The 17,613-nt window shown below is 42.3% G+C and overlaps 1 protein-coding gene across 1 annotated transcript; it reads right to left on the reverse strand.

Annotated features, from left to right (window-relative positions):
* Positions 1–15,303: 15,303 nt before the first annotated feature.
* On the reverse strand, positions 15,304–16,275 carry LOC108800865 (olfactory receptor 1468-like). The gene has a single exon (XM_018572847.1). It carries the CDS (start codon positions 16,273–16,275, stop codon positions 15,304–15,306), a length of 972 nt encoding a protein of 323 aa, XP_018428349.1.
* Positions 16,276–17,613: the final 1,338 nt, after the last annotated feature.

Consider the following 17,613-nt stretch of genomic DNA (forward strand, 5'->3'; position numbering starts at 1 on the left):
AACCTGAAGACAGAATAAATACCTTTTAACTGGTTTGTCCAGCCTGTCAAAATGACTTCAACAGAATTTCTTTGGAAGGTTAGTAGTGGGAGGAAGAGAAGGAGAAAATATTGGAAAATACAAAAAACACAAAACAAATAGGAGACGTGCTATGCATAGAAGAATTACCCACAACAGTCAACAAGATCTTATAATTAATTTAGTGTATTAGTTTATTATTATTGGGGGCAAAACTGTGGCCAATCAATATCCACACAATACTGCATAGTACTGTTTCTTGTTAGGAATGACTTCATAATGCTAAAGACTCTTCAGTAGTAAAAATTGTTAAAATGGGCTTGCACAAAATAAAATAATTTTATGGTTGAGACGAGTTATAGTATCCTCAGTCCAAGCATTGTAAATATTCTCTAATGATCTCTAAACACAGCAACAACAATTCCATGCAGCAGATAAAAAACCAAATGAAGCTTCAACATTTCCTTCTAATTATTTTCAAGACTACCACGGCTTTTATAACAATGTAGAATGAATTGCATGCAATCACCGGGAGTATGAAGGGTTTATGTTATCCCAGGGATCCCATTGTCATGGGATCAATTTGTTGCTGTTAATTGTGAAATTATTTTTAGATTTGTTTTTCTTTTCCATTGACCATTTCATAGCCATGTTATCAGTAAGTTTAACAATGGAATATGTTAAAAATGTACTGACTGAAAGAGGACACAAACTATGGAAACTGTGTCCCAAGCAGGCAAGCAGAGGACACGGGCTGTTCACCAATATTGCCTGTGGGCTCACTACAGGTATTATTGGCTTACAATGACTTGGGTGGGGCTAGCTATCTTGGTAGGGCTTTGCTCATGTGAGAACCATCCCTTGAGTGGCTGGTTATCTGATGATTGCAGAGGTAGAGGAAGCATAGCAAAGGCATGGAGATTCTTACAGTTGATGTCCTCAGGTACAGCTTCCTCTCCAGCAAGGAGAACAATGAGCAACAATTTTCATTCCATTTTTGTATGGTGTCCCGCTTATTACACAATTAAATTTACCCCAAATCACCTCAACTACTACTATAGATAGGGAAAGCCCAATGTGAAATGTATGTGAAGTTCTTCTTGATCCCAATTAAAGAGTAATAAAAATTAAATTAGTATACACGCTCTGTTATAGTATTGCAATTTAAGCAGATCCTTTAGCTTGTCCTCAAAACAATAAAAAGTCTGTGAGTCTGTTTTGAAGATTTGTCTGATATCTGCCTAGGAGAAACAATTTTGTGGCTAGTAGATACTCTTATCATCCAAGGATTATACTGATAGATCTAAACTTTGCATCTACTTGGCTATTGTGTATGTATTGTGTAAAAAATGAGCAGACCATTTTCTGCCCACTCCATCCTGCGTACATCAGAATATGTGCTTTAATGCTCAACTGGCAAAGAGAGAAGTATCTACATGCACACTTAATTGACATCAGGTAAACCTATAGTGGATCCAAATGCTTGCCCAAACATTATACAGAGTGTGGTATCCAGGGAAGGACTGATTACCTTCATCCTAGAGCATAAACACAACCAACTAGCCCTTTCTTGGTAAGGACAGATTTCTGTCGGCTTTTTTCTAAGCTTTGAAAGGTATACCCAGCATTCACACAGACACAACACATTGATTGATTGATTGATTGATTGACCAATTTATTTATTATAAATAACAAAATCCTATAATGTCACAGTGTTAAAAGTTCTTTAGAATAAGAAACAATTAGAATAAACACACTTTGTTATGTTTCACAGTGTGTGCAGTCACTTTAATAACCCTGTCTATATCTGTTTACCTTTAGAATATTCCAGTAACACAATGCACAGCATCACATTAAATATAATTCTTTATTAACCATTACTCAGGCAAATTTTTAATTAGTCAGCACTTGGTGGAGAGCAAACAGCCGAAGGGGACATTCAATGGTGGATCAGAATCTTGGTCTTGCTGACGCGTTTTCAGGGTAATACACTCTTCATCAAAGGAATTGTTTTCAGGACAAATTGTTTTGCTCTACTTGTAAACTATGGCTACACTTTGTTCAACATTAAGGTTTGTGGAATTGTACAATGTTTGCCAATGTAACAATTGCCTATAAATCAGAACACATTCGTGTATGGATGTGAGAGCCAATTCAGTACATTTTTGTATACTTGGAAACCATTACAAACACCAGAGTACTGTGGATTGTACTGTATAGCTTTTGTCATGCTTTTTCATTTTCATGTCTGAAGAAAATTCGAAAAAGATGGAAGGCATGGTATTGTAAAAGAAAGATGGCAGAGAACAAGGTCATGAAAATAAAAAAATATTTTGGCGTTTCATAACATCTTCAGTCCTTGCAAATGCAACATAAATACTTCAAAGATGAGAGGGAAGAGAGTGCCAGCATTACTGCAAGTTAGCAGCAGAAAGTCAAAGATGAGGTTGTCACGCAGTCACTTGCTAGTCTGTCAACTGACTTATCTGCTTGCTTTTCAACTAAATTGTTATACCAATTTAGGGTGCATTCACACCAAAAATGGGAAGGCACTGGCAAGTTCACGGTCCGTTGACTTGCAATGGAACCTTCCTATTCTCTGGGGAGCTCTGGTGGAGTGTAAACTTTACATAGGATTAAATAAGAGGTCAGAATGCATGAATAAGCCCAATCCAAAAGACTTTGAGAAGCATTTGTGCTGTGTTGACAAGATGCACAGCTGATATCTTGCTGGATTGGGGACAGGTGAGTTTTAGACTGCCAAAGTATAGGATTGCAGTAACATTTAAGTCTTCTCATGTTTATCACTGGCTAGTAGATGGACTATGGTGGTCAATTAATTTCCTTGAGCAGATTAGACAAAAAATTATATGAAATGATATGTAAATTATGCATCCCATAGCTTCTTTAAATGTGTATTTCTAATAAAGATGACGTAAACATTTTTCTGCACACTGAATTTGCTCCTTGTTTACCTACGGATCTGTGTCATGCTTACCTTTTAAAGGTCTAGATAACTTTACTTGCACTTAAGCAGTATCTTGTCAACTTTCAGTGGATTTAAAATGCTCCACCCATTCCTCCCGCTTTGCTTTCCATGTTCTCTGCATAAATTTGCTATGAGGGCAAGGCACTATGCTTAAAGTGCAGAGCCATGACACCCTTAAGTGATAGTTCTTCCTAAGTGGAGGGAGGAAGCTTAGTATTGAAGTTGGGTATTTTTTTTACCACTACCTTTCCAGACTGAGGCAAATACCCTCTTACACAGTTGTCATCCCAACATGTGTTACCTGGAATATTTGGAAAATTTCTCTCTAGTCTAGTTCCGGTGACAATTTAAAATTTTGGATTTCCCAAATGGGCCACCAGGACAAATAGAGAGAATTAATTTCTTTAATGGAGGCACAGACCACAATAAAAACATGATAGAGGTTTACACCAACTCACAACTGTTTCTTTTTTTGAAACAGATAGTTTATATTAATTTTTGCATAGTTTAAGGTACAGAGAGCATACCCAAAAACAAATGAAAAAAGAGAGAAAACAATAATAAACGTAGTGATTAGAGAGCGTATTTCGACAAGAACATACTGCCAGCCAACTGAAAAGCACATTAGATACCGGCTACTGTGAGAGCCTCGTGAACATACTACATAAACATTGCAACTAAGATATCTGACACTCTTCAGACACTCCTTACATACTACACAAAGGAATGGGAGGCAGACCACTAATACCATTAGTAGGCAGGGGCGTGAGCCAGCTACTCAGAGATGTCCCGTCCACGATATATCAACCACCTATCCCATAGGGAGTGAAACTGGGTCAGGGTACCCCTTTGTTGAAAGGTGATGCGCTCGTAGGCAACAATTCTGTCCAGTTCCACAAGCCACAGATTTAGTGTAGGTGGGGAAGAGGAGATCCACTTACGGACCGCTAACCTGGTTGCAGTAAATAGGGCACATATAAGGGCCAAGAATGTGTGATAGGTTAAGTCTGTGTCTTCAATAATGCCAAGGATGCACACCAATGGTGAATTGGGTAAGGAGGATGTAAATACAAGGTTGAGGGTGCTTATGATCTTATCCCAGTACCGGACCAGTTTAGGGCATCTCCAGAGCAGGTGTATAAGGGAGCCACGTTGGAAGCCACATTTGGGGGCAGTTGGAGTCAGCCCTTAGTCCTATGCAGAACAAGAATTCAAGGGTGTGGTATATTCTATGGACAATAAACAGTTGAGTCAGCGTAGGAGATAGCGAGACCTGAGTAACCCCTTGTAGGACATCCTCCCAGGTGTCATCCGACATGGGACCTACATCGCCTTCCCAACCTTCCCTGCACCGTAGAGGAAGAAGAGCAGTTGACTTAAGCAACAGATGGGCATACAGAAACAAGATAATTTGTTTGGTGTTAGTGGCCAATAATACTGTGTCAAGTATTGGGGTGGGCGAGAACGCAGGGGGACCCCTACGAAACTGGGACCTTAGGGCATGCGCAATCTGGAGGAACTGGAAGTAACACCTACTGGAGAGACCATGGGTATTCACCAGATATTGGAAATCGCAGAGTTGACCCTCCCGATATAGTTGAGAGACTGAAATCACCCCCTTATTGGACCAGTCCACAGTGCCCCGGAGAGGGAGAAGTTCCGGGAGGTGGCCATTCTGCCACAGCAGCATGTACCTGGTGAGGGTAGAAATACCCATCTCAGTTTTAGCCGCATCCCAGACCTGCCCCATCATCCTCACGGTCGGAAAAGTAGAATAAGTTTTACTGTACAGGTCACTATCCAGGTAAGGTAGGGGACTCGGAACAACTATAATAGAATGTGAAGCGATTGGGATTGATGCTCCTCAGATGCCCAGGCTGTAAAATGTTGTAGTTGTGCAGCCAGAAAGAAAAACCACGGGGTAGGGAGGGCCAGCCCCCCAAAGCCTTGGGCCTCTGCAGGACATCAAGACACAATCTTGGAGGTTTCATTTTCCAGACCAGTTCCCTAAAACTGCAGTCAATTAAACTAAAACATTTTTTAGGAATCCAGAGGGGTGAATTATGGAGAACATAGAGTAACTGAGGCATCCAGACCATCTTAATCAAATTTACTCTGCCAGCCACAGACAGCGGTAATATCGACCACGAATTACGTTGAGATTTAAATCTAGTCAAAAGGGGATGAAGGTTCAGGGTAAGGTAGTCACCGGGAGAAGCAGACATTTGTATACCAAGATAGGTAATGGTGGACCGCACCTGTATGTGCTCCACATCCGCAGCCAATGGGGCACGCAGTGGATCCAGTGGGAGGAGATTGGACTTTTCCCACTTAACAACCAGACCTGAGTAAGTGGCAAATTCTGACAGAAGAGACATGACATTGGATATAGAGGCCTCCGTGTCCGCTAAGAACAACAGAGTATCATCCGCATATAGAACAACTTTTTCCTAATTCATGCCCCTTTTAAAGCCTATCACATCTGCAGAGTGTCTGACCAGTGCAGCAAGAGGCTCAATGGCTAGGGCAAATAGCTCTGGCTCGAGTAGGTAACCCCCGCAGAGTCAGAGATGGCCCCGATAAAAACTCGAAGGTTGCTGAGCCTTAGCTATTTGAGCCAGAAGTTTGCCTGCAGCATCTCCCTCCACCCAAAAGACCAGCTTGGTTAAGAACAGTTTGTTTTGGGACTGCTCCTCCAGTAAGATATTGAGAGAGCCCTGTGCTGTCAACCAGTCATTCTTAGCCTCTGCAGTGGGAGTGTTCACCTACGCCCGTTCACTGTCAGCCACTCACTGGCGGGCCTGGGACAATTCCCGCCTGGTCTTAGACTTGATGGAACTAACACTATTAAGGAAGATTCCCCTAAGGTAAGCTTTCAATGTATCCCATGTGCAGAGGGGGTGTTTACAGACAGGAAAAATCGAACGTCACTCTCCAATGCTGGGCGGTTCTGAAATAATGTCAGCCAGAACCGGTGCAGCCGCCCAGCTAGTGTGGACCAGCGCCTGCCCAGGCGTAGTTGGATGGATAGCATGGAGTGGTCCGAGAGACATCTTGGGTGGATTTCTACTAAGTTGACATACATAAGCATTTCAGATGTGCCCATGGCTAGATCAATCCATGAGAGGGAGTTATGGGACTTGGAGTGGCAAGTGTATTGCAAATCCGTGGGGTAGGTTAGGCGCCACAAATCCACTAGCCCCATTTCCGTGCAGAGCCTGCTGAGAGGGGTGGCAGGCGCATGGTCCATGGCCAAATTGTGGGGGAACCTATCCAAACTTGTATTCAAGACACCATTGAAATCTCCCACCACTAGAACAGGAATCAACAGTTTATCCGTCAGGAAGCAAGCCAGGTCTTTAACACAGGTTAACTCTAAAATGTGACAGTGAAGAAATACATAGCGTCCCGCTTCATCTACCTTTATCTGTGTGCAAGAGAACAGCACATTTTTATAAACGGGATTTGAGACTCCTGTGGAGTTTGACAAAAGCGCCTGCTCAGGGCACCGGAGGTGTCTCTGGTCAGATGCCTCTCCTGCAGACAGACAAGAGAGGGTTTAACACAAAGAATACAATCAAGAAAAGAGCGCCTTTTCGCAGCATCTCCCAGCCCCCTCACATTCCAGGAGACAAGCATCACTAGGTGATCATACATAAGCAATGCATGGTATTTGGCAACAGGTAAAGACTAACATTAGGAATGTATAACAAGACCAGTCCACGAAGGTCTCTAGAGTGTGTGGCTGGGCACAGCAGAACCGGTTGAAAGAGCACCAGGAGGACAAACAAAAAAAAGAAAAATTCCTGAAAAAATATTATTATGCAGTAGAACTTGAGCATTAAACAAAAACCAATGGTAGCACCGTCCACGCAGGGAAACCTTCGGGGAAGATGGCAACAGGCCATGTCACTGTAGGCATCCCAAAACAAAACCCAATAGGGACTCCTTCCAGTGCGGCAATGCCAAAAACAGAAAGATGGGGAGTTCTTCTCACACACACAACCAGATGGGGTGGGCTACCATACTGTAGAGCAGAGAGAAAGTCACTCCGGGTGTATGACTAGGCACTCAGGTGGCAGAGGAGGCTCAGCAGCGGTCAAATTTAACCAGCCAGGACAAAGCTTGGGAGGGGTTGTCATAGAACTGGGTTTCTCCATCAGCAATCACTCGAAGCCTCGCAGGGTAGATCATGGAGTAGGACAGGTGAAGATGCTGAAGATGCTTCTTGACATCCAGGAATTTTGCTGTGCGACGTTGAACCTCTTGGGAAAAGTCAGGGAACAGCATAATCTTTGAGGCGGCCAGAGAGATTTCACCCAAGAGCACAGCGCCTTCCGCAGTATGCGTTCCTTGTCCTGATAATTCAGAAGCCGGATTAACATAGGCCTGGTTGGTAGGTAATCCCGGCACCACACTCCTCAATAACACTAAAGAAGAGTATTGTATAGAAATACAGTTTTTTTAGGCCAAATCAAACCAACTTTTTTTATTATATAAAAACATTCCATTTATTTTGTCATAACGCACAACCTACAAATATAGACATGTTGAAAAATGTTTGGGTTTCACAGCCATCCTGTTAAAATATGAATATCTCAATTAACCTCTAAATGATACAACCTAATAATCAACTAAAACATATATAGATTGATTGCCATATCAGTGGATAAATTATTCATGGTCCTTATTTGATGAACTCTGCTTAAGCTCTTGACGCATTTCGCTGCTAGCTTCCCTAGGAATTTAGAGGTATGATGCAGATGGATTGCCCTAACACAATGGTGGCAGCGGTCCTCCTGCTGGTAGGGGCCGTAGGGGAACATACATGGAGACCCAAAATGCACGCTAGACCCAAATTCATATGGAGGAACTTTCCTTCTTGAAATTTCTTATGTATCCATAGTGCTAATATTTTGGATCCAGCCACCAGACACTTTTTTTTTTAAAGAATATGTTTATTTTGAGGAAGTTTGTAAATTACAGTAAACAAAACAGTACAATACAGAAGGACATAGAAGGCAGGGAGCATATACATCCAGTGCAAAAAGGACGTGGCCACCACCGTCTCTCCCAAGGCAATGCTGTGCAATAATATTGATGTACCACAACATTACCAAACGTTCATATTATGCATTAATGAGCTTGTCTGTAAGCCAGGGAGGACACTGGGCCATTGACAGTGATCTTCACAGCTCCTGCCTGTTCCCACCTGGTGGGAACATCTAGTCCCCTATCAAAGGGGGAGGAAAGAGAGGTAGAGGTTTAAAGAATGAAGAAGGAAGAGGGAGGGTTATGGTTCAACCTCGAGTCCGGGTTACTCAGAAATGCGTTCCATCACCGAGGCCTTGAATTATACAGCCAAAAGACTATTAAAGCTCTCTGTTGTACAGAAATGCAACCAGACACTCCAAGTAGCAGTAAACTTGGCATCCCAATGGTACAAAGCCACAGTGAGCTCTTCCATCCGGCATAAAGCATGCATTTCAATCACCCACTCACGGGTAGTAGGGGGAGTACTCGACTTCCAGTGACGCGGTATAACTGCCTTAGCCGCCAGCATGAAAAATCTGAGGAGGCCCTTCTTAGAGGTGGAGATCGAACCTGGTAGTACAGGCAGGAGGGCCACCTTTGGGGACCTGTCCACCTTGGTGTGAAAAATCTGATCATATGTATCGAAGATAGCTCTCCAATATGGGGTCAACAGGGGGCAGGACCACCAGATGTGCAGCATCGTTCCCGGATGTGACAGGCACCGCCAGCATTGTGCAGAGGCAGACGGGTACATAGCTTGAAGTCTAGTGGGGCAATAGTACCATCTCGACAAGACCTTGTAATTTTTCTCCTGATATCTGCTTGCTATAGACATGGTGTGCGTTAAAGCAAAGGATTTAGCAATTTCTTCCTCTGTGAGATCACCACCCATCTCTCTCTCCCATTCCCTCACAAAGGAGGGGGTAGGTGAGGAACGTTCCGAAAGCAAAAAGCCATAGATGGTGGAAATCGTGCGCGCAGGGGGATCTCCGGAGACGCATAGTTTCTCAAAGGGAGAAAGCTCCCTCCCGGGGTTCCCTCTTGTAGTAAGCCCCGTTAAGAAGTCGCGCAATTGGAAATATGCCAACCAGCTACCTGGTAGCACCGCGCCCCCCTTTAGTAACCCATTAAGTGGCCGCATGTTACCCGCCTGCAGGGCCTGACAAATAGGACTAAAGCATCTGGATTCCCAACCCAGGAATTGGTGGGCAAAGCGTGCCGGAGGAAAGTCCGGGTTGTCCAACACCTGAGTAAGGGGGCCGTAATAGGAGGAGATAGTGGAAGATTGAAGCAAGGCATCCCATACCTTAAGCATGGCCGGGAGAAAAAAGGGGAGACTGGGGCGAGCCGGTCTAGTGGAGGGAGGGGACCAGAACAGGGAGAGGGGGGAGAAGGACAGTATTTCCCAATCCAGTTGCACCCACAGTTTGTTAGAAGAATGGTAAACAGTGTCCAGTAACCGAGTCAAAAATGTCGCTTGGTAATAAAGTTCCAGATCCGGGAGGCCAACTCCACCTGTCGCCTTCCTCCTCGTCAGAACCAGATAACGAAGCCTAGCTGGTTTAGCTGCCCAGACATATCTAATGAGTAAAGAGCGTAGCGTGCGGAAAAAGCTTCGGGGAACTTCTATAGGGATGGTCTGAAACACATACAGCAGTCGGGGGAGCAAGTCCATTTTAAAGAGGGCCATCCTCCCAAACCATGAGTGGCGTAGTTTAGCCCAAGCGAGTAACTTGGTACGGACCAGAGTAAGCAGAGGCTTATAATTAAGGTTGAACAACTTCTCCCTTGTGGAAGCGAGGAAAACCCAGAGGTATTTAAGACCGCCCAACTGCCACGCAAAGGGAAAGTCCCGTGCTAGGTCTTGTGCTACATGTACGGGTAATGTAACATTGAAGGCTTCTGTCTTGGCCATGTTTACCTTAAAATAACTGACCTTGACAAACTCCGCAAATTCCTTAATTATAGAAGGGAATGCGATACCTGGATTGGAGACATATAGCAATAGGTCGTCTGCATAAAGACTGAGTTTAAAGTCCCGGTCCCCAACCTGTAAGCCTCTGATAGATGCATTGTTCCTAATGTGGGCCGCTAGGTGTTCCATAGCCAAGATGTACAGGTATGGAGATAAGGGGCGACCCTGTCTTGTACCGTTTCGTATGGACACTGATTCAGAGAGGACCCCATTGACCCTGATCCGCGAAGTTGGCTAACGATACAAGGAGAGGATTTTGTCCAACATAACCCGTGGAATCCCCACATGGGAAAGGGCCGCCTCCAAAAAAGACCAGCTAAGATGGTAGAAAGGCTTCTCGGCATCAACTGACAGCAGGCATAGGGGGATTTTCCTTGCAGTGGCATAATGCATAAGTGCGAGGGACTTGGTTGTATTATCCCTCGCTTCCCTGGAAGCCACAAAACCCACCTGGTCCAGATGAATTAGGGACGGAACATACAGTTTCAACCGATTGGTGATTAGCTTAGCGAACATTTTTATGTCTATGTTAATAAGGGAGATGGGTCTATAACTAGCACAAGACGCTGGGTCTTTGTCTGGCTTGGGAAGCACTGTAATGTGGGCTTCTTGGGATTGTGTAGGGAACGGAGTAGAGTTAGAGACCATGTTGAAGGTATCCAGCAAAATAGGTGAGAGGGATTCCTGGAAGGTCTTGTAAAAAACCCCAGTGTAGCCATCTGGGCCAGGGCTCTTTCCCATAGGGAGAGATTTTATGACCCCAGCCAGTTCCATTACGGTAAATGGTAACGCAAGGCTGGCGACCGCCCCTTTTGAGAGGCATGGAACCCCAGAGGCTTGTATGTAGTCCCGTATGACAGTAGGACAACGCTCTTCGTCCATAGACGTGCCAGACGCCTCAAACTTTTTTTTTTTAAAGATGCTTTTTATTGGTGTTATCAAATGTTATATAATTTACACACAGAAAAAAAACACAAACAACCGGGTCAACATAACCCAGAGACAATTGTCATACAACATACATGCTTATAGACTCCAGAGCGGAGTAGAGAATCCACAGGCAGAACACAGGTTCAACACAGATGTATTATCAGACATATAAATTGGGTGTAGCACACTTAGGGAATGTGAGAGAGGATCAACAACTCCAGTACAACACAAAGCAGTAGGTGCATTTAAATGAAATCTACAGTGGTATTACAAGAAAAGATCCAGGGGTCCCAAATGCAAGCAAAGTGGAGCGGGTTGCCCGACTGCGCATATGTAAGTTTACAGAGGGGCAATGCTTGATCAACCAATCACTTCCAGTTGCCCAGGGAGGGAACCTTAGGCCTACCCCAGACTAGTAGAATAGCCCTTCTGGCATAAAATAAAAGCAGGCGGAGTAGTGTCTGAGATCCCGAGGCTAATGTCAGCTCACCAAACAGACCCAGGAGCCAAAACGCAGGGTTGACTATGTTGGGGAACTAAGGCTAGACTCCTTGAAGGAAGTAACCTCAGACCAAAAGGCCGGTATGCGTGGGCATGATCAAAAGGAGTGGAGGAAATCAGCCTCATGACCACAGCGCTTAAATCAACGTGAGTTGGGTCGGAGACCCATTGTATATAATAGAGAAGGAGTTCTCTATTTTGATAAAGTCTTTAGAGGCTTTCACGGGGGACATGTATCTATCTCCAAAATCACTTCAATCATACTCCACCAGGTCTGGGAGAAGTGATTGTCACTTCTGTCTACAGCTGTTAAATCTACCGGACCTGTGGGACACAAGTTCCATATAGTAGGTTGAAATCAATGTAGAGGAACTATTCCTGCGCAACATCTCCTCCAGGAAAGACTGAGTAGGTATAAAGGAGGTCTACCCAAATTGGGCTCGGACCGTGTTCAGTAGTTAAAAGTAGGCAAAAAAATCAGACGGGGAGAGACGTAGCTCCTCCTTGAGCTGTGGGAAACCAAGCATCACCCCATTGCAAAACAAATGAGACAGAGGTTTAATGCCCTTCGAGGATGGTAGGTGCTGCAGCTCCGGGAAAGAAGGATTTCTTCATACGGGAGAGTAGGGAGAATGGGACCAGGAAGGTATGGGTAACCAATTAAGAACATAGAGAAATATGCGAAAGGTCACTGATATAAGGACAGTGCCAGGGTGTGAGCTAGTGATCCACCTAAACACAACATTTTGGAGAGATTCGAAGGAGGTCACTAAGGCAGCTTCAGTTGCTGTACAGGTATTCCCCATCTGGGGGATTAGCCAGTCATGAACCCCCACCAGCTGGGATGCCAGATAGTAAGCATGAAAGTTAGGGAAGGCCAAACCTGCCATGGAATGCGGAAGCTGCAGCACCTCCAGAGCCACTTGGGGAGTGCGACCCCTTCAAAGAAACATAACTCAAATAGAATCAATTTTACAAAAATATCTTTTTGGGATTTAGCATGGAGAATTTGTTAGGCTGTACAGAAGTTTGGGTAGAAAGTTCATCTAAATGATATTGGCTCACCCCATAAGATCCAGGGATAAATCCATCCATTGTTTAGTCTTCAAATGAAGAGAGTCAATTACAGGGGTTAAATGATTATCAATATAAGAGAAGGGCAGCTGGATCTTAATACCAGTATACATTATACCTAATGTATATTAGCCACAGTAGAATCATCCAAAGGAAAAAATACAGATTTGTCCCAGTTAACTTTAAACCCTGAAAAGGTCCCAAACAGGTCTAGTAGCTGGAGCAAGCTAGGGAGTAATTAGGGTCAGATAGATAAATCAGCATATCATCAGCATATAAGAAAACCCGCTCCTCCAGACCCTGCACCAACAAGCCACATAAGGAGTCAGACTCCCGTATCCGAATTGCCAGAGGCTCAATTGCCAAAGCAAGGAGAATAGGGGAGAGGGGCCATCCCTGTCTAGTCCCCCTAGAAATACTGAAAGGGGCAGACACATCCTTACTGATTTGCAATCTGGCCACTGAAGAGTTGTATAAAATCTCAATCCACTGAATCATTTGGGGACCGAACCCATAGGTATGGAGTACTTTTAACAGATATGGCCACTCAACACTGTCAAAGGCTTTATGGGTATCCAGTGAGACCAAGGCCCTGCCCTCAGTTGTGAGGTGAGAAAATTGAAGATTGGTAAAAAGCTTGTGAATATGCATTCTAGTGGAACGACCTGGCATGAAGCTTGCTTGATCACTATTAATGAGGGATAAGACATGCCTGTTAATAAGTAATGCTGGTATCATGGCCAAAGTTTTCACATCAACGTTATTTAAAGAATGTTATTTAAAGGGCAATATGAATCACATTTGCTCGGGTCCTTAAAAGGTTTCAGATTTAGAACTATAAGGGCCTACCACATAGATGGAGGGAGTATGCCCAGATCAAATGCTTCATTATAAGTGGCTAATAAATGGGGCCCAGTTCCTCCTAAAGGAGGCATACCACTTAACTGCAAGGCCATCCAGGCCTGGGGTCTTCCTGGTAGGGAACTGGGCGATTGCCAATTCTATCTCATCAGTGGTAAGTGGTAGATCTAACGTCTCTCTAGCCTGAAGTGATAAGCATAGAAGGGAGATCTGAGACAGGTAATCCTCCACTTCGACTGCATTTTATTGGACCCTGAAAGAGTACAGATCCCTATAGAAGGACATAAATGTTTCCATGATGTCCTGGGAAGCAGTGACAACATTCCCTGAGGGAGAGATAATACGTGGAATGGAGGTGGGATTAAATTCTGACACACATCAAGAAGCCCAAAACCATGAGCCCAGTGTGGGAAAAGCTTAGATTCTATTAATTATTTAAGAGGAAATTAAATACGTTGTTTTTGAGTTTTAGTTTGGGAATAAGTGCAGACAATCCCTTGCACATGCCCTTAGAACTCGAAAGGCACAATGTTATATAACTGCCATCTCATCTCCATGAGGTGACAAATTGCTCACTAACTTGGCAAAAGTGGACTTTTTCTGTTTGTTCTATTCCGATATATACAATGTGCAGCCTCTCTTGTCAGAGAGTCAGATTAGGATCCCCTTCTATGTGCTAGTTACAGATGTTAGCTTTTCCAATAGTTTTTCCCTATTGGAAAATTGTGTATCCTGAAAAAACCCCAAAGTATCGCCATTATGTAAGACAACCACGTATTTTGTTTAGAAATGTACACAATTAAGTGATTTACTTTATTAGGCTCCATATATTGATTGAATCACACATTTTCACATAAATAAACTTTTTACAATGAATATAGCATGTGGTAAAAAAAAAATACCCTTGGTAGGTTTTTCCATTAGATAAGGTTACATGAGGTTTAATGTTGAAAAATGTAAAGTAATGCATTTTGGGGTCAAAAACAGGCAAGAGGAATACATATTAATGGGTACTCCACTAGGGAAGTCAGAAATAGAAAAAGATCTGGGGGTCATGCTGGAAGACCAAAGCTATGAGAGAAGGCTACTAAATTTAAACGTGTTCAGAAGTGAGGAGACTAAGAGGGGACATGATTTTGATGTACAAAATGTTTAGTGGGGATAGCAACATCAGCAATAAACTTTGTACAGTAAACTCCATAACAAAGACTAGAGGCCCCCACCTAAAACTGGTGGAGAAAAGATTTAACCACAAGGGGCGTAGGGGCTTTTTTTCAGTTAGAGCGGTTAAAGTCTGGAACCCGCTGTCACAAGAAGTGGTATCAGCAGAGAGCCTTGAATAATTCAAAAAGCATTTAAATACCTTCCTCAGAGACCATAACATACAGGGGTACAGGTACTCTTAAAAACTAGAACACAGGGACTCCTGTACACACACACATGCAGAATCACATACAGACACACAAAGGTTGAACTTGATGGACCTGTGTCTTTATTCAACCTCTAATACTATGTAACTATATAAAATATTTTCCCAAATCTTGTATTATCAATTAATATTTACTTACATGGACTGTATGTCCAGCCAACTCTTTTTCTTAGGTGTGCATAGAGTAGAGAAAGGTTAAAACTGACAGTTTTTTGTTAAATTTATATTTTTGTCTGTGTCCCTGTTGCTGATTTTTAATCAGGTAGTCCCTTGATCTGGTGAATCTGCTGTCAACAGTACAGGAAGTAATGGGAAATCTTTCTAATTGCCCTGCATGACAGTAAAAAACAAAAAGATGTTCTAATATTTCCATGCTTAATCCAAAACTAATCCAAAAGCTTAATCCAAGTCTAACAATATGCGTTAATAACAGAGGTTTTAGTTGCACAACTTCAGCTTCACACTGACCATAATTATTTGAGAAAAAAAACCTCATAAACTTATCTGCAAATTTGCATGAGATTTGAAATGTAAGTTTAAAAAGTTGTTAATAATTTTTCCTACAACTTGTTTGATGTCTTTATTCTTCAGGCTGTATATGATTGGATTCAGCAGTGGGGTTACTACAGTGTACAGTAATGACAGGAATTTAGTAATGTCCCATGACTGACCTCTACTAGGTATCAAGTACACACAAACAATGGTGCCATAAAAAATGGAGACAACTGTCAGGTGGGAGCTACATGTTGAGAAAACTTTCTGCCTCCCAGTAATAGATGGGATTTCAAAAATAGTGACTATAATATAAACATATGATACAACAATGATAAAGAATGGAACTACAGCAAACATTGCACTCAGAGATGTTGATTCTAGTTGAATGATGGTGGTATCAGAGCAAGAGAGTTGTAGGATGGGATCAAGATCACAGAAAAAGTGATTAATAATATTGGGACCACATAATTGTAATGTGGATATTGTTAAAGTGGAAATCAATACCGCTGAGAAACTTAAACTCCAACTTGTGACCACTATTATCCAGCAAAACTGGTGATTCATTAATAACGTATAATGCAATGGTTTACAGATGGCCAAATATCTATCATAAGACATGGCGGTCAGAAGAAGACACTCCAACGTTTCTGTGGCAGCAAAGAAATAAAACTGGGTGAGACAGCCAGAAACAGATACAGTAGTAGTATTACGTAAAACAGCATGGAGCATGTTAGGAACAACATCAGTGGCCAATAAGATATCTGATATAGACAACTGAGAGAGGAAGAAGTACATGGGGGAGTGGAGGGCTTTGCTGTAGAACACCAGTGTGATGATAAGGAGGTTTCCACATATTATAACACAATAGATAACAAGAAAAAGAAAGAAGACAAAAAATGTTAGACATTGAGGAATCTGAAACCCCAAAAGGCGAATTACAGTAATCACGGTCATATTTTTTTCATCCATAACCTGAAGACAGAATAAATACTTTTTAACTGGTTTGTCCAGCCTGTCAAAATGACTTCAACAGAATTTCTTTGGAAGGTTAGTAGTGGGAGGAAGAGAAGGAGAAAATATTGGAAAATGCAAAAACACAAAACAAATAGGAGACGTGCTATGCATAGAAGAATTACCCACAACAGTCAACAAGATCTTATAATTAATTTAGTGTATTAGTTTATCATTATTGGGGGCAAAACTGTGGCCAATCAATATCCACACACTACTGCATAGTACTGTTTCTTGTTAGGAATGACTTCATAATGCTAAAGATTCTTCAGTAGTAAAAAATTGTGAAAATGGGTTTGCACAAAATAAAATAATTTTATGGTTGAGACGAGTTATAGTATCCTCAGTCCAAGCATTGTAAATATTCTCTAATGATCTCTAACCACAGCAACAACAATTCCATGCAGCGGATGAAAACCAAATGAAGCTTCAACATGTCCTTCTAATTATTTTCAAGACTACTACGGCTTTTATAACTATGTAAAATGAATTGCATGCAATCACTGGGAGTATGAAGGGTTTATATTATCCCAGGGATCCCATTGTCATGGGATCAATTTGTTGCTGTTAATTGTGAAATTATTTTTAGATTTGTTTTTCTTTTCCATCGACATTTCATAACCATGTTATCAGTAAGTTTAACAATGGAATATGTTACATAGTATTACATAGTATTTGAGGTTGAATAAAGACATTAGTCCATCAAGTCCAACCTATTAGGATCTCATTCTTATGAGTACTTGTACCCCTGGATATTACCTGTACCCCTGGATATTACGGTCCCTTAAGAAATCGTCCAAAAGTTTCTTGAACAATTCCACATTATTTGCTGAAATCACCCGCCTGTGGTAGTGAGTTCCAGACCCTAACTGATCTTACTGTGAAGAACCCCCTTCGCCCCTTGTGCTGGAATTTTTTTTCCACCAATTTTAGGCGGTGGCCTCTAGTTTTTGTAATGGAGTTAATTTTAAACAGTTTATCGCTAATGTTGCTACCACCATTGAACATTTTGTACATGGAGATCATATCCCCCCTTAATCTCCTCACCTCCAATGTGAACATGTTTAAGTTTAGTAGCCTTGTCTCGTAGCTCTGGTCCTCCATACCCCTAATTAGTTTGGTTGCCTTCCGCTGGACTTTTTCCAACTCAAGGACATCTTTTCTACTACTATACATAGGAAAAGCCCAGTGTAAAATGTACTTGAAGTTCTTCTTGATCCCAATTAAAGAGTAATAAAAGTAAAATGAATATACATTCCTTGTTCATAGTAAAGCAATGTAAGCAGTTTCTTTAGC

Source organism: Nanorana parkeri, unplaced genomic scaffold (genome assembly GCF_000935625.1).
Source record: "Nanorana parkeri isolate BGI_ZX_2015 unplaced genomic scaffold, ASM93562v1 scaffold2146, whole genome shotgun sequence".
Lineage (NCBI taxonomy): Eukaryota > Metazoa > Chordata > Amphibia > Anura > Dicroglossidae > Nanorana > Nanorana parkeri.

Coding starts and splice junctions, on each gene's coding strand:
- LOC108800865 (XM_018572847.1), bottom strand. CDS start 16,275: ATGGATGAAAAAAATATGACCGTGATTACTGTAATTCGCCTTTTGGGG.